The sequence below is a fragment of the Podarcis gaigeae genome (assembly GCF_964106915.1).
Source record: "Podarcis gaigeae genome assembly, chromosome: 3".
Classification (NCBI taxonomy): Eukaryota; Metazoa; Chordata; class Lepidosauria; order Squamata; family Lacertidae; genus Podarcis; species Podarcis gaigeae.
Window position 1 is genome coordinate 40,045,276 of NC_139680.1, and position 25,124 is coordinate 40,070,399.

Genomic DNA, 25,124 nt, shown 5'->3' on the forward strand with positions numbered 1-25,124 from the left:
GTGACCCCCACACCCCAAAAGAGACCGTGTCGCCCCACTCCTTTGCCTGTTTATTTATATTCCTTCCCACCAAGCCACTCTGATTGGCATGCACCCTCCTCCCGCCCTTGGTACGCATGTTGAATCCTCACGACAGCCCTGTGAGATAGGTTGCGCCGAGAGACCTCAATGCGGATTTGTTGCCTTTTTCACAAAAGCAACTCGAAGCGACTAAATGCAGAAACAAACGTTTAAAACTACTGGTAGAAGAAGGAAATAAGGACCTTTTGTGGGGTCTTTTGACTTCACAGTGATCTTGATTCTGCACTTGTGGCAGCTACAGCTGAAGTAGCGAGTGCCACTGTTGAGAATGTGTAGTGGGATCAGGTTCCGCTTGCGCAATCCGCTGCTGTGGGCAGGGTGCTGGCAGCATTTAGCCACATGCCCTGTAGACATTTAGCCACATGTCCTCTATTCCTCCATAACATAATTATCAGGTGAGGGCCACCTTTCCTGGCTTATTAAATCTAGCAGAAGCAGACTGACTTGGTTGGGTCCACAGTGTAGTTAAACACTTCATTACCTGTGGGTGTGGTGCAACAGTTCCCAAAGAAACTAACTCTGGACCCCTTCGTCCATGACACAGATTAGTTTGACCCATTCCAATTTGGGTTCAGGCCTGGCCGCGGGGACTGTGTCGGGCTTGGTCACCCTGATGGATGGCCTTTGCAGAGAGTGGGACAGGAAGAGTGAGACCTTGCTGCTACTGCTTCTGGATCTCTTATTGGAATTTGATACCATCCATCGACCATGGCGTCTTCCTGGACTGGCTTCAAGGAAATGGGAATTGGGGGCACTGTACTACAGTGGTTCCAATCCCACCTTTGGGACCGTGTCCAGAAAGTAGCATCGGGAGAGTGCTTTTTAGCCCCCTGGTGTCACAGGCAGGGGCAATGTGTTGTGTTTTGCCACCTGAGGCGAAATGGGAAGCTGCGATCCCACCCTGCCGCCACTGGGATGCATGGCAGCGCCCACAAAGCTGTGACGATAATGGTGGATTCCAGCAAGATCTCACAGAGTGTACCGATTGTGAGATGTCTTTGGAAGCTGCCGCCACCTCATAGGCAGCTCGGCCCTGGCTGCAGGACATGATTTTATCTCCAAGGCTATTTAATATGAACATGAAGGTCAGTGGTTGGCTTGGGGGCAAGGTGCCACCAGAATGCAAATGCACCCTGCTCTATTTCTCCTTGACATAATTATCAGGTGAGGCCTGGGTCAGTGCCTGAATGCAATGGGACAACAGATGAAGCAAAACAAGCTGAGCTGCCAAGACAGAGGTATTGTGGGTAGGCAGTTCCCATATCTAAGAAATGGGTCAACTCCCTACCCTGGACTCCCCAGAAGGAGCAGGTTCGCAGCTTGGGGTGCTTCTGCATCCAGCTCTGCCACAGGAATCTCAGGTAGCCTCAGTGGCCAGAAGCATTTGGTACAACGGCTATGACCATTCCTGAACTGGGGAAACTTGGCCACAGGATTTCATGAATTGGTTACTTCAAGACTGGGTTACTGTAATGCACTGTGTGGGGGTCTTCCCTTGCGCTGGAGCCGCAAACTGCAGTTAGTGAAGAATACTGCAGCATGACTGCTGACAGGAGCCGGGCCTTGTCAGCATATAACACGTGTGCTAAGAAATCCGCACTGGCTGCTAATCTGCGACTGGGCCACGCTCAAGGTGTTCCTATTGGTATACAAAGCCCTTAAGGACTTGGGATCAGTTTACATGTGAGATCACCTTATCCCCATGTATTCCCTCTTGACCACTTTATTCTGTGGAAGTAGCACTGCTACAAGTGCCACATAATATCATCCCCAAATCTGTAAGAAATCGATCTTGTAGTGTGACGGCATCTACACTTCGGAATTCCCTGCCTATTGACATCAAGCAGGTGCCATCACTGTACTTTTTTTTTAGGCACCTGATCATTTTTTTTAAAAAAAAATCTTTAGACAAGCCTACCCAGATATCTAGAATGCTGATATGTTTTTAGTTTTTTTTGCTGGAAATTTAAAATTGTTTTTACTGATAATATAATTGTGATGATCATGGCGTACAGCTGATGAAAACCCCAAATTAACAATCTCAGAAAATTAGAATATTAAATGAAATCAGCAAAACAAGGACTGCAAATAGAGCAATATTGGACCTCGGAAAAGTAGAAGCATGCACATGTATTCAGTACTTGGTTTGGGCCCCTTTTGCTTCAATCAAGGTCTGATGTCTCTCATCTTTCTCTTGGCAATGCCCCATAGATTCTCTATGGGGTTCAGGTCAAGTGAGTTTGCTGGCCGATCAAGCACAGTAATCCCATGGGCATTGAACCAGGTTTTGGTACTTTTGGCAGTGTGGGCAGGTGACAAAGTCCTGCTGGAAAATGAAATCAGCATCCCCATAAAGCTCGTCTGTGGAAGGAAGCACGAAGTGCTCCAAAATCTCCTGGTAGACGGCTGCGTTGACCCTGGACTTAATGAAGCACAGTAGACCAACACCAGCTGATGACATGGCTCCCCAAATCTCTTTTCTGATGAGAGCAGCTTTTGCATCTCATTTGGAAACCAAGGACCCAGAGTCTGGAGGAAGAATGGGGAGGCACACAATGCCAGATGCTTGAAGTCCAATGTGAAGTTTCCACAGTCTGTGCTGATTTGGGGAGCCATGTCATCAGCTGGTATTGGTCTACTGTGCTTCATTAAGTCCAGGGTCAACGCAGCTATCTACCAGGAGATTTTGGAGCACTTCATGCTTCCTTCCGCAGACGAGCTTTATGGGGAAGCTGGCCATGGGTTGGCCACATTCTCTTACGGTCAATCCCTGGGTGGGGTGGGGGTGAATGCCAGTAGTGATTGGGGCCAGAAGCAAATGTGCTTGGAGGAAATGGTGCAATTCCCAACCTTGAAGAGTAGGAATATACATTCCATCCATGGAGAAGAACGCCTACTCAACTGATAAACATGGTGATGCCACACCAGTCCATCTATACTCTGGACAATCCACTTCACAGCGTCCTTTGTTGTCTGCATCATCCATTGAACTTGGCCATTTGCTTGAGGATAATGAGGTGCAATGGTGACAGCTTGGATAAGGTGGTCCACAAATTCACTGAACTCAATTGATATGAACACAGACCCATTGTCAGAAGCTACAGCTTCTGGCAATCCATGTGTTGCAAATAATTGTTGCAAGGTTGTGATGGTTGCAGCAGATGTTTGAGATGGGACTAAGAGCCCTTCAAGCCTTTTTTGAGAAGGAATTCACCACAGTCAAGAAGTTAGTCCCTTGAAATGGTCCTGCAAAATCAATATTGTCTTGACCATCTCATGGGAACATAGATGTCTTTGGTAGGTTATGCCAAGTAGCCTGGCATGTGCTGCACTCATTGACAATCTTTACAAAGTTAGAGTCAATTCCAGGTCACCAGACATAGCTATTATCCAATGCTTTCATGCATATGATTCATGCATATGCTGCACAAAGTGTGGGCAAGATGGTTTGACAATTACATTCTAGGATAACAACATGGTTTGTCCATAAAATACATCCTTTATGAGCAGACAGCTCATGTTGGTGGCTAGTGAATAACTTGAATTCATCAGACAGTTTTGCAACTGACCACCCACACCACCCCCAGAAAGACACGAAGTACTAGAAGATCTGAAGAAGTTACTACTGCAGCTTGATCAGGTTGCAGAGGTGCACATGGAAGGGCTTCCAACATCAAAACTTTCATTGGAGGTAGCACATCACAATCTGGTTTCCATAATGGCAAGTGGCTCAGGGCATCAGCCTTAGAAATTGTTCTTCCTGACTTGTAGACTTGTAGATCATCAGGGGTTTGGCCTGGGTGTTCATCAGTATGTGGAGGATACGCAAGTCTACCTCTCTTTTAAATCAAAACCAGTGAAGGCGGTGAAGGTCCTGTGTGAGTGACTGGAGGCAGTTGATGGATGCAGGGCAGCTAACAGATTGAAGTTGAATCCTGACAAGACAGAAGTACTGTTTTGGGGCGACAGGGGGCAGGCAGGTGTGGCGGACTCCCTGGTCCTGAATGGGGTAACTGTGCCCCCAAAGGACCAGGTGCGCAGCCTGGGAGTAATTTTGGACTCGCAGCAGTCCATGGAGGCACAAGCCAATTCTGTGTCCAGAGCTGTCTACCATTTCCATCTGGTACACAGGCTGAGACCCTACCTGCCCATGGACTGCCTTGCCAGGGTGGTGAAAACTCTAGTTATCTCCTGCTTGGACTACTGCAATGGACTCTATGTGGGGCTACCTTTGAAGGTGATCTGGAAACTACAACTAATCCAGAATGCGGCAGCTAGACTGGTGACTGGGAGTGGTTGCCAAGACCACATAACACCAGTCCTGAAAAACCTACATTGGCTCCCAGTACGTTTCCGAGCACAATTCAAAGTGTTGGTGCTGACCTTTAACAGCCCTAAACGGATTTGGCCCAGTATACCTGAAGGAGCATCTCCATCCCCATCGTTCAGCCTGGACACTGAAGTCCAGCTCCGAGGGCTTTCTGGCAGTTCCCTCACTGTGAGAAGTGAGGCTACAGGGAACCAGACAGAGGGCCTTCTCGGTAGTGGCGAACACCCTGTGGAATGCCCTCCCATCAGATGGCAAGGAAATAAACAACCATCTGACTTTTAAAAGACATCATGAAGGCATCCCTGTTTAGGGAAGTTTTTAGGTATGAATAATAAATAATAATAATTATATGGACAAGTGTATTGTCATAAAAACTGAGCAAAAGACTCCAGCACAGAATGCATAGGCCTATTGATACGGTGTAAGTGGCTTATTCCCTGTGCACTTGCAATCTCTTAAAGTCTCACCTTATTATTAGGCTTAATAGTGGCACTATTGGTGCAGCCTACTGGGTGTGTGTAACTGGTTCAAAGACTTATTGTTTGATGAGATGCTCAAGATCTCCCTCAATTTTTTTCCTTGCAAGGCAAAAGACAAGTTTCTGGGCTTCATGTGGATTTATGCAATAATTGGATCCAGATGGAATGACACTAACTCCCCGTTGTAAGCTCCCAGTTCCTCAGAGAAAACACTGGGAAATCTGTGGACAACTTGGCTTGCAGTGATGCCATGAATTCCTTGGACACTGATTCCTAGTGGTCCGATTCAGTTCCTTTCCAAGAGGCTCTCACACTGTCCCTTTGCAATGTTGAGTGGAAGCTTCCCTTTGAAAGAGCCATACAGCACATTCACATCACAGCTTCTAGCAGTGTCAACCACCTTCTCATTGTAATCACAAAGTATACTTGTTGGCCTCAACTCTGGCAACGGATCCCGAGATAAAATGTGATGAAAGGCATCTTTATTGATTATTGATTATTGATAATCCAGAACCAGAATCCATTTTCATTTATGAGTACATCTGGAAAAATTGCAGAATCCATAGGCATGCTGAAACTGATACAACTTCTGGACTTCACCGCCATACAGTAAGGACCTATTGCAGTTCCTAGTGGATTTTAAATGGTATACTTGCTCAAGTTGGCCATAATTTTTGCAAAATCTGCACTAAGTGTCCTTGAATTTGCAAAGAGAGTGTTGATGCAAACCTCCACAGCCTGTGCTGGGCTTGGTAGGCCTGGTTTTATCTGCAGATGATATGGGGGGATACATTTCCTGTGTTCTGTTGACCCTGCTGCTACATGTTCTCTGCCTGCTTGCTATGAACAGCATTTATTTTCAAATCTATCCCTGTAATTTCTGTAACATGTAGTGATGCAGTGTCACTGGGTAGGGCCTTCTCTTGAGCCAATATAAATGACAAATTTGGCAGTGTTGAAGTGCTTCATCATAAACACCACAAACAAGGAGATATCATTCCTAGCATGCCATCTATGACACCCTCAAAACTGCACTTGAGACAGTGTAGTTCTGTAATAGAAGCAGTAATGCTATGGGGGGAGGGTAGAATCCCTGTGACCCACATGTATGAAAATGGGGCTAAGCTTTGGTGACCTCTAGGTTGGATTGTTGCAATGCGTCATGCATGGGGCTGTCTCTGAAGATACTCAGAAACTTCAACTGGTGCAAAATTCAATGGCCAGATTACTCACCAGCACAAGACATATATTGAGCATATAACACCAATCCTGGCCCAACTGCACTGGCTGCCAATTAATTTCTGGGCCCTAATTCAAAGTGCTAGTGTTGACCTATAAGGCCTTACATGGCTCAGGACCTCAATACTTTATACAGACTGACCCGGACCCTGTGCTTGTCATCTAAGACAAGCTCTATGTCCCCTCTCTCTGAGAGGTTTGTAGAATGCTCTCTTCAGAGAGGCTTGCCTGGTGCCACCATTATATGTTTTGAGGCGCCAGGCAAAAACATTCCTCTTTACCCTTGCATTCGGCTATTAAATAATCTATAGCATGTTAAATATATGTGTGGGGAGGGTGCTGTTATTATGATTCTTTTATCATTATGCTGTCTATCATTACTCTATGTGTTATGTTTTTATTATTATGCTCTGTTGTTAATGTTGTACACCACCCTGGGTGATAAATCGGGAAAATAATATCCAATAATAACTAAGAATGTGTGGCATGAACATAGACATCCTGGCTTTAATAGCAGTGAAACAGGAAGAGAATAGCAGATCATCAATTTCAAAGGAGGGGCCTCAAAATGTAGGCCTTGAAGGATTCTTATCTAGTCCTGTTGGCAGAGTGCTTCCAATAATTATACATTATTCTTGGCAAGGTTAAGGAATAGGTCAAGGGCTTGTCTATCTAAAAGGTGTTAATATGGCTGAAGTCATGCTTCATATCTGTCTGGGAGCAGGAAGATGAGTCATTCAGAACCATACAATTTTCTCAAGAAGGTAATCTAATGCTTATGGGAAACCCACATACAGGACCAATTGGAGCACTTAACACCTAATGGGCATTATTGAAATCTGGTGAGATAAGACTCAAGACTGGAATGTAGAAATTGAGGGGTATAACCTGTTCAAAAGGAAAAGACTGAACAGGAAGGGAGGAGGAGGAGTATACGTAAAGGATGTGTATACTTTTGAAGAGATCCATTACCTGGAGAACAGAAGGCAGATATGGGTACAAATTGTAGGAGAAAGAAATAGCAGTGACCTTACTGTGCAGGTCTGCTAATGACCGCCAAACGAGACTGAAGACTTGGATGATGCCTTCCTAGAGCAGATTACCAAGCATTCAAAAAGGAGAGATACAGTAGTCATGGGAGACTTCAACTCCCTTGATATCTACTGGGACTCAAACTCTGCCAAAAATGTAAAGTTCAACAAATTCCTCTATTGCCTTGATGTCAGTTTCATTTCCCAGAAGGTGGAAGGAGCAACAAGAGGATCATCTAACTTGAACCTGGTCCTCACCAACAGGGAGTAACTGATGGATGAAGTGGAGGTACTCGGGAACTTGGGAGGAAGTGATCATGACCTCCTGATTTCATGATACAGTGGCAAGGGAAAGTTGAGTGTAGTTGGACATGCACTCTGGACTTTAAGAAGGCAAAGAACTACTGGGTGAGATCCCATGGTCAGAAATACTCAGAAGGGAGTCCAAGGTGGATGGGAGTTTCTTAAAGGTAAATTTTTGAAGGCACAAATGCAGGCAATATCAACAAGAATGAAAAGTGGGAGGCATCTAAAGAAACCGGTGTGGCTGTATAAGGAGCTTAGAGATGAGCGAAGATATAAGAAGTGGAAGAAGGGGGAAATCATGAAGGAGGAGTATACAAAAGTAGCCACAGTTGCAGGGAGAAGTCGGGCAGGCGGGCCAAAGCTCAGAATGATCTCAAGCTTGCAAGAGAGGTTAAAAATAATTTAAAAAGATTTATTCAGCTATGTTTGAAACAAGAGGAAATACAAGCAAGTGGTAGGTTCTCTGCATAGAGAAGATGGAGAAATGCTACTTGGTAACAGAGAGAAGTCAGAACTGCTCAACACCTAAAGGTAAAGGTAAAGGTACCCCTGCCCGTACGGGCCAGTCTTGACAGACTCTAGGGTTGTGCGCCCATCTCACTTAAGAGGCCGGGGACCAGCGCTGTCTGGAGACACTTCCAGGTCACGTGGCCAGCGTGACAAAGCTGCATCTGGCGAGCCAGCGCAGCACACGGAAACGCCGTTTACCTTCCCGCCAGTAAGCGGTCCCTATTTATCTACTTGCACCCGGGGGTGCTTTCGAACTGCTAGGTTGGCAGGCACTAGGACCGAGCAACGGGAGCGCACCCCACCACGGGGATTCGAACCGCCGACCTTTCAATCGGCAAGCCCTAGGCGCTGAGGCTTTTACCCACAGCGCCACCCGCGTCCCATCGCTCAACACCTACTTTGCCCAAAAAGAAAGCAGTGTTCAACCTGGTGATAAACAGAATACATGATGGAAGGAGGAAGCTGCAGCCCAAGATATGAAAAGAGTTTGTAAGAGAACACTTACCGGTAGCTACTTTAAATGAATTCAGATCTCCAGGGTCTGATGAGCTGCATCCAAGGCTACTAAAGGAGCTTGTGGATGTAATCTCAGAGCCTGTCTATTATCTATGAGAATTCCTGGAGAACAGGTGAAGTCTCTGCAGACTGGAGGTGGGCAGGTATTGTCCCTATCTTCAAAAAGGGCGGGAAAGAAGACCTAGGTAACTACCAACCGGTGAGCTTGACAGTGATACCAGGAAAGGTCTTAGAACAGATAATTAAACAGCCTTTGAGCACTTAGGAAAGGATACTGTGATTACTAAGACCAAGCATGGGTTTCTCAAAAACAAGTCATGCCAGACAAATCTACCTTCTTTTTTTGATAAAGTTACAAGCTTGGTGGATTAGGGGAATGCTGTGGACGTAGTGTATATTGATTTCAGCAACACTTTTTGACAAAGTCCCCCATAATATTCTTGCAGAGAAGCTGGTAAAATGTGGGTTAGATGAGGTAGCTGTTAGGTGGATTTGTAGCTGGTTTACTGACTGAACCCAAAGGGTACTCAATAATGGTCCCTTATCATCTTGGGGGAAAACTGACAAGTGGGGCACCACAGGGTGCTGTCTTGGGACCGTTGTTGTTCAACATCTTCATAAATGACCTGAACGAAGGAATTGAGGGGGTGCTCATTAAATTTGCAGATGACTAAACTGGGAGGGATAGCTAAGACAGAGTGGGGGATTCAAGATGCCCTTCAATCTGTTGATTGAAGAACTGGGCCCAAACTAATAAAATGAATTTTAATAGGGACAAATGTCAGGTTCTACACTTAGACAGGAATATCCAGCTGCACCAGTTTACGATGGAAGACACCTGGCTTGTCAGCAGTACATGTGAAAAGGATCTAGGGATCTTAGTAGATCCCAAGCTTAACATGAATCAACAATTTGATGCAGCAGCAAAAAAAGTGAATGCTATTCTAGGTTGCATCAACAGAAGTGTCTGTGTCAAAGGAAGCAATAGTACCACTCTATTCTGCCTTGGTCAGACCACACCTCAAATTTTGTGTCCAGTTCTGGGCACCACAATTTAAGAAAGATATTAACATGCTGGAATGTATGCAGAGCAGGGTGACCAAGATGTTCAAGGGTTTGGAAGCCAAGCCTTATGAGGAACAGTTGAGAGAGTTGCATATGTTTGGACTGTCCCCTTATTCCCTCACCCTAGTAATGCTAGATGAGTAACACTCAGAAAGGGGTCGTACTTTGCATCCCTGCTCTTCTAGTTAGTCACTGAAAGGCAGGAGAGAAGTAGAAAGACTGAAAAGGTAGCGGGGAGGACTCCCAAAGGAAAACAATGGTTCCTGTAAAACTAATTAATCAATTTGCAAAGGCCAGAGTAAAGAAGCACATATTTAGCAACCAACAGAAGCTGTAAAAATATGGTACTAGAGGCACCTCTCTCGAGAGGTCTACATTCTCGAGGCTATCACTGAGATGGCCTCAATGTGGTTGTGCTATCTATATTTGTATCATGGGCAGCTGAAAATGGGAAGTGGGGCAAAGAGCACAGGAAAAATATAGTTGAAGAAGGTAGGTATGACTTGCCTCCCTTGCATCACATATAGGCTATGCTCACAGTCTTATTTAATATTGCAGATAAACCAACTACAGTATTGACAAATTACTGATAAATTCATGACAGACACACAAGACTTTCTGTTTGCCATGCAATTTTACACAGTGCATTCTTTTTTTAAAAAGGTTGTTTGAATATCTGTTTAAAGTATTGCTATCACAACATCTAACACACACTAGGTGTGGTGAATATACTTTTGCAAGATTCATTTGTCGACTCTTGAGCGTAAAAATGTGCCCAAGTGATGCTTAGGTGTTATGTTGAAATTAGAGTAACATGTATGGTCAAATCTAAAGCACTTTTCCACATAACAAGTTGAACACTTCACTGTCTCACACATTGCAGGTGTGTGCTGTTGTTACAACACCTACCGTAATAGGTGTGTCAGCTTGTTTGCAATAATGATTCTGTATCCTGACTTTCACATTAATATTCATCTAATCTTCCTCTAAGTAAGTGGCTTTGATTTAATTTTTAGCATTATGTGATAAGAGCACAGTCATCTGTCAGCAATGAAATAGGGATAGTAACCTGGATGATTCAGTTAATTGAACTTTTTATACTGACAGAATTATTCTTCAATGTTTCCTTTGGAGACACATCTATTAAAAATATGGTTTACCAGAGCTTCTTAAGAACCTTAAGGAAGTATTTACATTAATGGTTTCAGGCTGTGCATTATAAACCCAGTTAACTAGCAAAAGTCCCTTTAAGATAGGTTAGTGTTTTATTTACTGTATTAAAATGTATTGGACTGGTATGTGTATTAATATATGAATTAGGAGAGGTTATACAGACCCTGGGGCAGTGCATGGATGCAGTTGTGAGATGAATGAGAAAAACCAAGCTGAACTAGAATCCTAGCAAGACAGAGGCACTGTCAGTGAATATTTCCTATGTCCATGAAATTGGTCATGCCCACCCTGGACGAGGTTGCACTCCCCCTGAAAGAGTAGGATCACAGTCTGGGGGCACTTTTGGTTCCAGCTCTGTTACTGGAGGCTCAGGTAGCCTCTGTGGCTAGACTTGCCTTTTACCAACTGCAATTGATACAACCATTCCTCAGCTGGGGAAGTTGGGCCACAGCAGTTCATGCGTTGTCTACTTCAAGACTGGATTATTGCAATGTGCTCTATGTGGGGCTTCCCTTGCGCTTGATTCAGAAGCTGTAGTTAGTCCAGAAAGTTGTAGCACAATTGCTGAAAACAGTGAGATCACAGAATCATAGAGCAGGAAGGACCACAGACAGCCATCTAGTCCAGCCCCTGCAATGCAGAAATCTCAACTAAATCATCCATGACAGATGGCTATCTTTCTTCTGCTTAAAAACCTCCAATGAAGTACAGTCCGTTGCCGCTCATGGGAGTCTGTTCCACTGTCAAACAGCTCTTACTGTCCAAAAGTTATCCGGGTTTAGTTGGAATCTCCTTGTCAGCCTATAATGCTTGTGCTCAGAAAACTGCACTGGGCCAAGTTTCATGGGTGTAAAGCCCTTAACAACTTGAGACCTGTTTACCTCTGAGATTGCCTTACCCCATATATGGCCACATGACCACTTTGATCTGCAGAACTAGCACTATTATAACCACCATTCCATATTTGTAAAAAAATAGTATTTTAGTGTGGCAGCACCTGCACTCTGGAACTATTGCCATCTTCTTGGAACCTGCCAAAAACTTTTTTGTTTAGAAAAGCCTACCCATCCTGTAAAATACTAATGTATGTTTCAATTTGTTTATAGTTTACCACTGATTTTATTTTTTGAATGTTTTTTAAAGAGTTGTTTTTACTGACAATTTTCTCTCTCTTTGTAAACCACTTTGAGGGTTCTTGGGTGTGTGTTTTTTACAATCAAGCACTGTATAATTACATGAGATAAATAAATACTATGGTATAAAAATTAGTGAGTTGCTATTTATGGGAGGACGCGGGTGGCACTGTGGTCTAAACCACTGAGCCTAGGGCTTGCCGATCCGAAAATCAGTGGTTCAAATCCCCACAATGGGGTGAGCTCCCATTGCTCAGTCTCAGCTCCTGCCAAACTAGCAGTTCGAAAGCATGTCAAAGTGCAAGTAGATAAATAGGTACCACTCTGGTGGGAAGGTAAACGGCGTTTCCATGCGCTGCTCTGGTTCGCCACAAGCGGCTTAGTCATGCTGGCCACATAACCTGGAAACTGTACACCAGCTCCCTCGGCCAATAAAGCAAGATGAGCGCTGCAACCCCAGAGTCGTCTGCGACTGGACCTACGGTCAGGGGTCCCTTTACCTTTATTTATAGTTAGTTGATTTTTGTTGACGTTTAGTCGTGTCCGACTCTTCGTGACCCCATGGACCAGAGCACGCCAGGCACTCCTGTCTTCCACTGCCTCCCGCAATTTGGTCAAACTCATGTTAGTAGCTTCAAGAACACTATCCAACCATCTCATCCTCTGTCGTCGCCTTCTCCTTGTGCGCTCAACCTTTCCCAACATCACAGTCTTTTCCAGGGAGTCTTCTCTTTTCATGAGGTGGCCAAAGTATTGGAGCCTCAGCTTCAGGTTCTGTCCTTCCAATGAGCACTCAGGGCTGCTTTCCTTCAAAATGGAGAGGTTTGATCTTCTTGCAATCCATGGGACTCTCAAGAGTCTCCTCCAGCACCATAGTTCAAAAGCATAAATTCTTCGGCAATCAGCCTTCTTTATGGTCCAGCTCTCACTTCCATACATCACTACCAGGAAAACCATAGCTTTAACTATACAGACCTTTGTTGGCAAGGTGATGTCTCTGCTTTTTAAGATGCTGTCTAGGTATTTATATTAATGACATGATTCTTATTTGCTTGATATCATCAAACGCCCCTGCACCTTTACTTAAAGACTGCACAACCTATGTACACATGCATTTGATCTTACTGACTTCAACAATTTGTACACTTGCTTGAAAGGAAGCCCCCAATGAAGTAAATGGGAATTGTTTGCAGACAAACCTGTTTAGAGCTGCCATGCGAAATACCTCACTTTTGGATATTACATGGTGAATGTCTTGTTGCAACAGGTTCCACAAACTACCCACTCCACTACAGCACACATTGGCTTTCGGCACATCATTTTGTACTCTCTCTCACACACAGAGAGAAGTAATTCCCATTGAGTTCAAGTTTTAGGCCTGCAGCCTTAAACGTCCAGACTAATCTTTTTCCTTTTTAGAAGAAAAATAACAATAAAGTAAAGAGAGAAGCTTAAGAGTTTAATGTGAGAATTTTGATTTCCTGCTGGACTCCCAAGATCTGTTGTTGATCTCCCCCTCCTCAAATTTATTTCCTTTATAAAGTCAAAACACTGGGGCCTGTATAGACTGCGCCGTCAAGTCCGTTTCATATTCTTTGGGTCACTTTTGGGGTCGTCGTCTCCCACCCCCACCAATGATCTTCCTTGTGCAAAGGGAGGCAGCCAAGGCTGCTCCTAAGTAGCGCTGGAAAGCAGCTAGAGAGCTCGGAGGGTGGCGGGGGGGGGACGACGACGCAAGTCTCCCTATGGCCATTAAAGGCGCGTGGAGACTAGTTGCCATTGTCGCGCCGGCCTTCCCTGCCACCTCCGGCCTCAGCGGCGCTCCTGTTTTGTTACCTCACGTGCCCAAGAAGGGGCGGGGCCTCCCGCCTTCCATGACGTCACCCCTCACAGCCGCTCTCATCCCGCAGAGTCGGATTGAACGGACTGGCTGGGGCGGAATGACCCTCGGGTGGCAGGGAGGAGCGGGACTTTCTCTACGTCATTGCAGCGCGCGCTGTGCCAGTTCCAAGGTTTCGCTTCGTTTCGGCTTTCCCGGTCACTTCTGCGCAAGCCCATAGGAAGCCGCCGGCGGCGGGCGGAGTGTGTGGAGGGGGAAAGAAAGCGGCCCGCCGGCTCGTCAATCAAACGGCGCGCCAATGGGGAGCTGGGCGCATCTTTTTTGGCGTTTACAGAACCGGCCAATCAGGAACCAGTTTTCGGTTGGTGACAGAATTTAAACTGAGGAAAGCTGTTATTTCCCCCTCCCCCCACCCCTTTCCGTGGAGCGTCCTGGGAGGCATGGAAAAATCAAAAACAAACGGTGAGTCTCGTCTTACCCGCCCGCCCCGGGTCCGGGGGCAGTTTAGCCTTTGCGGGTGTCTGGCTCGTTGGTGAGGAGGCTGCCCTCCGTTGCCTGCTTGCTCGCCCGGCCTTTTCTCCCCTGTCGGGTGAGAGACCGTGTGGGAATATTACACAAGGAAGCATCCCTTGGGCTTTGGGTGAGCTGACCACATACAATATAAGAGAGCTGACCTGGGGGGGGGGGGTCCCTTGGTGGCTTCTCCCCACTGGCCGCTCTCAGTGCTGGGAACCAGTGCGGGATTTGCGTATAAGCTAAACAAGCTATAGCTTAGGGCCCTACTCTCTTGCCCCCCCCCCATTAAAGGAAGAAAAAACTACTATAATACCATATATAAATATTATAATTATATTTAGTTGTATTTCAATTCAACAACTAAATACCATATTTTTCCATGTGTAACATGCCCCCATGTATAAGACGCCCCCGGTTTTTGGCAACCCAGAATTAAGAAGATGGGGTGAGATTGCCCCCATATATGGTTACCCCCTCTTTGTTTCTCCAGTTTTTTTTATTGATTTTCCAAATTTAAAACACACAAAAATGAAAGACATTTCAATATTAAAAATAAAAGCAAACATATAAACACCTAACTGTTAGAAGCCCAATTTAGTTTCCATTATTAAGTGACTTCCTCAAATCCCTCCTAACTGAATTTCTATAGATCTCATTGTAGCAGTTTTCCAATATCCACTTTTCAATAAAATTAACTTATTCAAATTACTATCTTCCTTCCTTTTCATAATATTTCCAATCCATAATGTTATACAATTCAACATATTTTAATCCTAGGTCAATTTGGTACTTACAAGTAATTCTACTTACGTTATATTAGAATATCTAGCTGAATAGTCCTTAAATTTATTCCATTCTTCTTGATGTATTTTATTTACCAACCCCGCACCTGGGGAAAAAATAATCCCCCCCCTTTATTTCCCCCCCAAAAAACTAGGTGCGTCCTATGGGGCGAAAAATACGGTATATTACTAAGACCTGGGCAAACAAAAAGCCCTAACCACAATTAGTTAGGGAGTAACACTTTCCCTATTTCTCCACTATCACCAAACTCCTTTGCCCCCAACCATATGAAAATATGAGCTCCATAAACTACTCTTTCTTGGTCAAATTGGAGCCACTGCATTTTCTAAATCAAACAAGAATTAATCTCCTTAAACCAGGACTTAATGTTGGCTAGGAAGGAAGAGATTATAAGTGCCTTCATAGTCAGAAGAGTTCAAAGGATCCGAGGCTCCACTCTAAATGCAACTGACAGGCTTTGAGGATGTTGCTTGAGTAGTGTTGAGTTGTGTTGCTATCCTAAAATATAGTAGCATTGCACAGATGAAACCAAACTAATTGTGGTGGCTGGTATTATTTATTAAATTTATATACCACCATTCTTCAAAAGTTCATAGGGCAATTTACAACGTAGGTAATAAAACTTCACAAATAGCTGTTATGCAGTCCAAACCTATTCACATTTACATATAAGTAAGCTGGTTACTAGTCTTTACCCATGGAAATATGCATTTGCCAACTGAGGAAAGCACTTCATACACCTGTCAAAATGGGCACTAGCTCGATGCCACAATATATCTGCTTATACTACAAGATTATTTATTGCTGTTTTTTGTTGCAGCAAATGCGGCTAATACCTTATAATTACATGCTTACGGGGTTACATGTTTACAAACTCTTGCAAGTCTATATTTGTTCAAGATACTGGGATCATTTGAAGGTGCGGGAGTGGTTTGGTAAATAAAAAGTTATCTGGTTTAATCAGTGGCATAAGCCAAGTAAAATTCTTGATTGCCAGTGGGAGAAGTTGTATAACTTTGTGATACAGTAATTGCAATTTCTCTCACCCCCACATAAGTGAGACTTGGGGCACTGGGTCTGGTGTTGGTGTAACACAGTGTTTGTTTCTTAATTCTCTTCTACTTGTGTGACAGTGTGGGAAATCTTTACCTATTTAGGGCAAGTCTCAAACTAGCTATCTGTAATCTTGCTCCTTTAGGATTAATTTCAAATAATTATTTAAAATCATTCTCCCAAGATTATGTAGGATTTATTGCTCTTCGGGTTTGTGTGCATCTGTGTTAAAAAATGAATGTTTGAACTTAATATTGGCATTTCCAATTTGTTTCACTTCAAGATGCAGTTAAGATGCTCTTTATTTCAATGTGTTAGATTCCCTTCCCTTCCTGGATACAATTAAGCATAGTCCTTGATTGGCCAACATCTTTTGCACTCTGGAGACTGCCTACAACAACAGAATTTATTGGCTAAATCCCAGAGTTGAAACTTTGATCTCATGATCCTTTGGCCGTTGAATCTTCTGAGAATGTTCCCATTTACCTCCTAACTCTTCACATCTTATGATAGTCATTCTAGTTTGTGACACAACACGATAAAAATAGCCAACTAGCATCTCAGTTACACCTCCAGCCTCTGATGTGAAACCTGCCAGGCTGCCATCCAGACTTAATGGGCTACATTTAGCTTGGTGGGTTACAGTTCTGGTTGAACATTTTGTTTGTCAGGCCCATTTTACTTTATTGCTTTTTGGTCTGTTTGGTTTGTGACTGCAATTCCTTTGCAATTTTAGTCAAAATTGTTGGGTCGTATACACAGATGGTGAATGTACAGGGGTTTGGGCTCTGGCTCTGGTGTGGACGGCCCTGGGTTTGGTGTGGGTGGTCCAGGCTCAGGTTTGGGTGCAGGTTCTTGAAATATGGCAGCCTAAACTTTGGGCAACCTCCCCCGAAAATGCTCAAAGTTGTACTGTTTGATGTTTAAAATATTGATTTTAAATTTTGGGTTCAAAAAAATAGGGGTTGTCTGATACCTGGGGGTGTCTTATATACAGAAAAATTTGGTACTTACATCCAGATTATTTCTCTCCCTGTCCCCGCCAAAAAAAAAAAAAAAAAGCAGAAAGAAGTGGGAAGTATACATAATTCACAAATCTAAAGCATCAAATCATAATGAGATTGTGTACAATGTTTGTCAATGATTTGCAAATCATCCCTGATAGGGATGCAAAATGATAGAAGTGTACTGTTGGTATTATTGCCTTCAGTGATACTTAATCCCAATCAGTCTGATTTTCATTGTTAATCACTCTATTTAAATTGAAAAAAATATATTACTATTGTATTATTGCTAAGTTTCATTCAGTTCTGAATATGTGGAAACCAAGAGACCACTCCTCTTAGGTTTTTCACAAGTTACCTTCAAGGAGGATGTGTTAAGGTACATTGTGAATGAAGCAATGCCTCTAGCTGTGCCTCTGACACTCCCTTTTATATAAATTTGCAAGGCGGATACCACCTGCCCTTAAGGATGAGTCTTGCCACAGTTCACAGGTACGCCTCAGATGAAATTGATTCCCAGCTGCCCTCAGGGCGTCCTGTAGAAACTCAGGTATTTTTCTTATGTTAAGGAGCTAAGCAGTTCTTGGCCTACTGTATTTTGCCACTAAAATGTGATCCAAACCTGTTTACACCCTTTTGTGTAAAATACTGCGCTTTGGTAGTTTAGTTTCCTGATAACCAAGGTTTAATTGAAGAAACAATTTGATGTTTTGGTCCCAATAGAAAGCACTTTGTTTGCAAACAGGACAAACAACTTAAATATTTACGATTTACATTTGTTGAACAAGTTCTACATTTGCAGGCTGTATAGAGAACAGCAATTCAAGGACAAAAAGGTAATCCTATATAAACTTTCATTTCTCACAATTAAAAACCCACAATAGGAGCAGGTTTCAATAAAATATCAATTAATTTTGTAGGAAAAATAACCTTTTGCCCTGGAGGACTATAGTCTTAACCAGCGATGTAAGGAGAAACACTGCATGGGTCTACTGAACCTCTCTGAACCTGGTTTCACATTTTGTGAGTTTCCTGCTGCTACAGTGGTCATTGAGGAATTAATCTGGTGCTCTTCCTTCTGCAGGTTACTGCTCTATTCCTTCTAGAGAAGAGGCCACTATCTTATCTAGTAGAGCTGCCTCAACAGACTCACAATCCATTTAGTAGAACTGGCTCCCTTCGTGACAAATTGGCAATAACTTTGATCTAAATAGGCAGCATCCCTGTAAGCTTTCCAGAAAGCTCCAGAAACTGAGCTGAGACTTGAGGAAGCAAGTGATTATTAAGTAAAGCAAACATTTGCAATGTCACTAGAGGTGAAGGTTTTCTCTGAAGCAGAGGCGATCATCGAGGGGGAGAGACTGATACAATGAGTGAAAGAAAAGGGAAGGGAAGTTGAGATGAGAGAAAAGCTTGTTACCTATCCTTGATTTGCTAATAGGCACTGAGAAGGTGAGGGAACATCCACAGTGGCAGATAAAGCAAGGTGTTCTCAGGCTATTCTTGGACACCTATTGGGTAGGGGAACTAAGAACGGGGGTGGCTATCCCAGGCTGCAGTAGGTTTTCACTGCGTAGGACTGCAGGATAATTGATTGAAAAGATGACATCCAGCTGGGAGCTTCAAGAGTGGGTTGAGCATCATGGCAGGTCTCGAAAGCATACCAATCATAGCAGTCTAAAGACAGTTATACTTGCAAGAAAATAAAACACAAGGTTATTTCACTGGGGAATAAAAGGTGGAGGAGCCAGAGCTATTTTGGGTTGTAGATACATGGTGCTTGTGGCAGATTAAGTACCCCATGACGGTAATGATAGCTCATTCAGGAATGAAAACCCATTGTTGAAGAGAGAAGCCAATTCTATTCTGTTGAATTTCCAATCTAGAGAAAAATGAGAAAATGATTAATATGCTTGAATGATTATGGGTTGTATCAGTGCTTTTTTCTTTTAAAAAATGTTTACCTACTAATGTTTGCCTACTAATATTGAAATACTGCCCCTCAATGTGGCCAAACTTTAGATTCACAAAATGTTTAGGGGTATGCATACCGCTGTGTCCCCCCAGAAAAAAACACTGGGTTGTATCCAATGATGTTTCTGTGCGGGTGAAATGGACTTCCATTCGTGCAATGGAAACAATCTGCCCTGCTGCATAACCCCAATATCTCCAAAGGGTTGTGGTACCCTATATAACAGATTTGGGGAGGGTGCAGGAGGCTGGAGAAGCGAAGAGAAGACAGGGAAGTCCTTCTGTGCAAATGACATTGAATTTGACCCCATGTTTTGTTTAATTGAAATAATCTCTAGGGTTGTTGGCAAGAAGAGAATTTAAGATTTTTAGCAAAATACTGCAAAAGTTTGCTAATAGAAGTACTGTACAGAAATTACTTCAGATGTGATTCCCTTGTCTTCCACCTGAATACATACGGAAGTTGTATAATACTTGCTTCACCCCAGAGGTTTGGATGGGAATAGTTTAAGGGTGGATTGGGGTGGGACAAATGTGGCAACTCTCTAGGGTGGCCTTTCACTATTTCAACAGGTTGTAGCTGTTGCAATCTCTGTTTGCATCTTGCTATATCACAAGTAGATTACTGACAGCAAACAGGCACATACATGTATGTGTGATTGTGTCACATCTTCAGAAGAGTTGCTTGACTGGCTTTGTGGGAATATACAGGATTTTGGCTTTTTTTAAGCTAGGGAAAGGGCAAATACCTGTTCTTGCCCATCAAGTTACTTAATGGCCCCCCCCCCCAATAATCTAATGCATTTACTTCAAAGTAAGTCCTATTAAGTCACTTGATTTCCCCCCTAAATGTATATGATTAGGGTAGAAGCTTGAGAGAGCAATTGCGTGGGATGGCAAGATCCACCGGGATGCAGTGGGCCTCTGGCTCATGCAGTTGATTTCTGGCTTATTTGGCATTATGTTCCCAATCCCAGCTCAGCTAAATATATGTGGGTGTAACATGCTCAGCTGAACCTGATGTGGCTTCGCAACCCAGCATAAAACACTAGTTTAAATACTTGTTTTCCCTCTGCCAGTCTTAGGTAGAACAGTAGCATATACAGTGGTACCTCAGGTTAAGTACTTAATTCGTTCCAGAGGTCCGTACTTAACCTGAAACTGTTCTTAACCTGAACAGTTAACTTTAGCTAATGGGGCCTCCTGCTGCTGCCGCGCCACCGGAGCCCGATTTCTGTTCTCATCCTGAAGCAAAGTTCTTAACCTGAAGCAATATTTCTGGGTTAGCGGAGTCTGTAACCTGAAGCGTATGTAACCTGAGGTACCACTGTATGCTGCTAAGTGGGATTTGGATCTCATGTAACTTTACACTGGCTTAATCTACACCAGCTTGCTTTACACCAACTTAAAGGTAGAAAAGTACATACATTGTCTCTATTTTCAGACCATAAAGTCCATTTTACAGATCAGTTATATTTGATGTGAGACTTAATATTGTATACAGTATAAGGTTGGGGGATAAGAGAGGTGGGAAGAAAAGAGGGGCTTAGATGAACCCAGTGAGTTTGACTATACACAATTTTGTCTTTAGGCGCAATCCCGGAACATAACACTTGCATAAATTGTGGATATACTGTATTACTCTTTCATTGAAATAATTAAAAAAAATTATTTAACAAAAATTATATGCTCTTTGATTGTAAGAAGACCCTGCAGCAATATAAATAGCATTAGGTATAAGATTAAGACATGTTTAGTAATTGGACCAAAACATTAGCAACGAAGGAATTTGTCCCCCCGCCCCATAGTCTCCAATTACGTATCTGTAACATTTGTTACCTTTTGTATTCAACACTGACTTTTCTTTTTCTAGAAATGCAGGAAGAAGATTTAAGTGAAAATGGTATGTTTGTTGCTTCTATTATGAGCAGGGTTCAAGACCTGAAAAGCAAATATAAAAATGATGACAATACTACAGCTGAGCTTAACATCACCAAGGCATCAGTGGATACAACAGGTATGTAGTATTTTTGTGACTGCTGATTGGTAGTGCTTTCAAAGTCCTTTATGCAGCTCTTCCAAAGGGTCTGACAACCAGATGTTTCTGAAATGCTGCACAAACCACTTTGGAAGCTCTGTGATTGCTGCTTGGGGAGCGCTGATCACACAACTTACAACTCACTTTCTGCAAGTTGCTTCCTAAACACTTAACAATTAGCTAGTTGCTGGGTATTTGAGAAGTGCTTCACAAGGGGCTTCTTTTTTTTAAAGGAGCATTTTTATTTCTTTCCTGAGGAAACAGTTTGAATTCAAAGTGGATCCCTCAGCACTTTGAATACACTTCTTTTTCTGATGTGGGAGAAATGCTCCAATTTTCAGAGTCTTTCCCCTTCTGCGCAGACTTCAAAGGGGTTTCCATTGTTCTGTTTTGCTGAGATTTTTTTTATCAGAATTTTTGTGTCTCTAGTGATCTTATTTGCAGAGAAGCTTGATGCTTTTTAAGACTTGGATAATTGTTTGTTTCATTTGGTTTGCTAGCACCCCTCTTAAATCCTTCTTGCAACCCAGTTCTGTGAAGCCACTTCAAGTCCACGCCACTAGATGGTTTGTGCCATGGCATGTGGAAAATAAGAATACTTTTGGCAAGTGGAACACAAATGACATTTTGGTGTTGTATAATTTCTGTTGTTGTTTGTTGCTTGCTGCAGTGCCCTTCAAAAGAAAAGGTAGGTTTGCCCATTCTACGTCAGAAGGTAGTAGCCTGGCTATTTCTAGAGTGATGAATCAAAACGTTGGAACCAAAAGAAACTAAAACGTGTGTTGTTTTAATGGTTCCTTTAGCTGTTTGTAGACAAGACTGCATTTTGTTCTTTATAACTGTCAGAGCCACCCGAGGTCCCAGCTCACAAGAGACCAAAATCCAGTCCAAGTTATATACAAAAGGTTTTATTGAAGAACATTGTTGTCGTTACATCCAAGCTCCGTGGCTCAGCATCTGTTACCCTTAGATGTTTGAAGTCCCCTCTGAGTCAGTCCCGCCCCTGCACCAGCTTAAGAGGCTTGTACTGCTCCACCTTTTCCTCTCCTTCCTTTTCCGCAGGGTCTTCCTGCCCCCCTGTGCTCCCTCCCTCCGGGACTCCCCCGAGGCGGAGTCTTCTGACGCCTGCTCCCCCCTCCTTCGTGCTTTGGGACCAGGCTCCTCCTCAGGGCTCTCCTCATTTCCGCGCGCCTCCACATTTGAACTTGGCGCGCGTACGTTGCTTCTGACCTTCCTTTCGACCGTTACGCTACTCTCGGTACTACACTCCTCCCCTTCCGGCAGGACGTTCTGCTCCGAACTCCTTCCCCTCTCTGCTTCCTGTTCTGCTCTTTCTGACACACTGGCCACTCCACTCCGTTCCGACGGAGAGGCCGGTCCTGATCTCCAACCCCCACTGGGGATTCCCTCTTCGTTCCCCTGCTTCTGACTGCTTCCCTCTCTACTGCCCCTTGGCCTGACCAGGGGGGCTCCCTTTTGGGAATCCTCGGATTCACTTGACGGACTCACTGACAACCTCGGGTCGTCGTCGTCCTATTCCTCCTCACCCTGGGACCCCTCCCCCTCGCTCTCTGTCCCTGAAACCCTGACAATAACAAAAATCTTAACAATGCTTTTCTCTTGGTTTTTCTTAGATAACTCTGGAACTGTTAATCAGATTATGATGACTGCAAATAATCCTGAAGATTGGTTAAATCATTTGCTTAAACTGGAGGCTAAGTGCACTCCTCAGGCTGACATCAGCTTGTTAAATAGACTGATTGGTTGTTACAGGCAAGCAGTTGCATCATTGTCTGCAGAAAAATACCATCAGAATGAAAGCTATGCTCGCATCTTGGTTAGATTTGCAGAACTGAATGCGTAAGTATTCATATCTGGCAAACAGAAAGTTTCAACATTTGTCTTTTACCCTCACTGCAACTACAACTCCTTAATCTTTGTATGGAAGATGATTCTGTTGCTTACATTAGGGAGCTAGTTGGACATTTATTTTCCACTATATGACTCATGATTGCAAGGATTGGGGAGATATTGCTGGAGCTGATATGGCACAGAAAGGCATGGGATAGTGTATCAGTGGAAAAGTTAACATTTTAATTACAAGTACCCAGAGTTCAATGTAGAACAGAAGTTTATTTCCGTCTGGTTTGATTTTGTGACCTATGTCAATATCCAAGAACATAATTGGTCTCCGCCACTGGCATTTATAACAACCTGGTTAAGTTGAAGTGTTGTGATTTCTTTGTGTCTTTTCTTCTTACGTGCCTTTTTTATATCCCCATTTCCTGAATTTGCAACATAAAACATTTTATTTTGGTTATACTTACCTGATACCATCCCTGAAGATTACTGTATACATTTTATACACTCCCAGTGTTTGATATTTGTTTGTAATTGTTATGATACCCAAGTTAAAAGGAAAAAAATCATACGTCAGTTGTTGATATTACATATTGTATTTTTCCGTGTATAAGACAATGTTTTTTGTTTAAGGCAAATACACCATTATTGTAGGATGCCTAGGGTGGTGTGGTGTAGTTGATGTTGACACCGTGCTCCAGCAGTCACATCACCTCCTTGGTGTCTCCGCTTAAGCAGGCGGCCAGGAAGGTGGTTCCTTTTCCCACTCCCTATTCCTAGCTATTGCCCACTGCCTTGCCTTGTCTGCCTATGTGCCTCAGCAGCGGTGCTCCACACCCAGGAGCAGGTAGGGAAGCCAAGCACCACCTGATTCCCCCACACCACCGGTATATTTTTTGGGTGAACAAGCTCAACAACTTCAGGCGATCTTGGGTGTTTAAAGTTTTGATTTCTTAATTTAGGGTTCCAAAATTAGGGGTCGTCTTACACATGGGGTCATCTTATCCATGGAAAAATACGGTAATTGCTTTGATGCTTAGGACTGAATATATGAATATATATCTAATGCCACTAGAAATGGAGGCACAGTCAGCATTTGTTCAATAGACATTATATGAGGTTCCCATCTTTTGGAATTGCAGTTCTTTGTGCATTGGGAAGACAAGGTAATATTGAAAATTTGATTTTCTTATTGTGAACACTAAATAAAATGTGTCTTGACCACACCTGGAACGTGGCTTCCTTCATGTACTTACGTAACATTTAAGAGATTTTGAGAGGGAGTGGAGCTTGCTAGTGGAAGGCATTTCCCCCCAATACCAGCAGTAAACAGTGTAAAAGAACGACTATGGTATAGGACTACCTCTGTCTAAATTCTGCAAGGAAGAGTGCATCCAGGATAGGATTTTTGACTGGAAAGAGTGAGTACAGATAATTTGCAGGCTACCTCGTTTGCTGTACAGTATGTATTGTGACGCATACTAACCTCTGGTCGAAAACAATTTAATTTTCTTTGGGCTAATTTGTAAGCACTGCAAAATTTAGGTGGCATCACCCTTTTCCCAGTAAACAAATAACATTTGCATGCATGTGTGAGGCAGGGTGAATGATTGAAACACTTGTTTCAAACCATTGTTTCTTTGCAGCACTGGAGACCCAGAAGAGGCACGCGATCAGTTTCATCTTGCCAGACTAACCTGCAGTAAATTTTCTTTTGTTCATGTGGCTTTCGCGCAATTTGAACTCTCTCAAGGTATGTGGATATAGATTTACTCAACATTTGTCATGGCTAAGCTTTGTTACTGACCACATTTCCTATCCTGGATAATGGTTGTAAAATGCTAACAGCTTGGAAAGGGATACTGTTATTTATTTTTTAAAGTCACACCCCCACACACCCCGTTTTAGCATAAAGTTCATTATTTCGTATTTTTTAAATTAGGAAATCTGAAAAAAGCTAAACAGCTGCTTGAAAAAGCTGCAGAAGTTGGAGCACTTCCAGTAGAAATGTTGGAAATTGCTGTAAGAAACTTAAGTTTACAAAGAAAGCAGCTACTTTCGGTTGAAGACAAAGAGAATTTGACAGGTGAGTCTGAAGCAGACTATAGGGTGAAATTGAGTGTTGCACTAAGGTGATCGTATATCAGCACAAGCAGTTCTCCCCTCTTCTGCTAC

At 43.3% G+C, this 25,124-nt stretch overlaps 1 protein-coding gene across 4 annotated transcripts in view; it reads left to right on the forward strand.

Annotated features, from left to right (window-relative positions):
- The first annotated feature begins 7,232 nt into the window (after window positions 1-7,232).
- Window positions 7,233-25,124, forward strand: part of TTK (TTK protein kinase) — a 37,186-nt gene continuing 19,294 nt past the window's right edge. Inside the window, exons 1-5 of one of the 4 annotated variants that reach the window (XM_083730174.1) lie at window positions 7,233-7,581; window positions 20,925-21,068; window positions 22,724-22,949; window positions 24,596-24,702; window positions 24,892-25,035. In XM_083730174.1, coding sequence (XP_083586300.1) covers window positions 7,494-7,581; window positions 20,925-21,068; window positions 22,724-22,949; window positions 24,596-24,702; window positions 24,892-25,035 — 709 coding nt within the window. In that variant the 5' untranslated portion in view covers window positions 7,233-7,493. The other 3 variants (XM_083730175.1, XM_083730176.1, XM_083730177.1) reach the window with 3 other exon arrangements.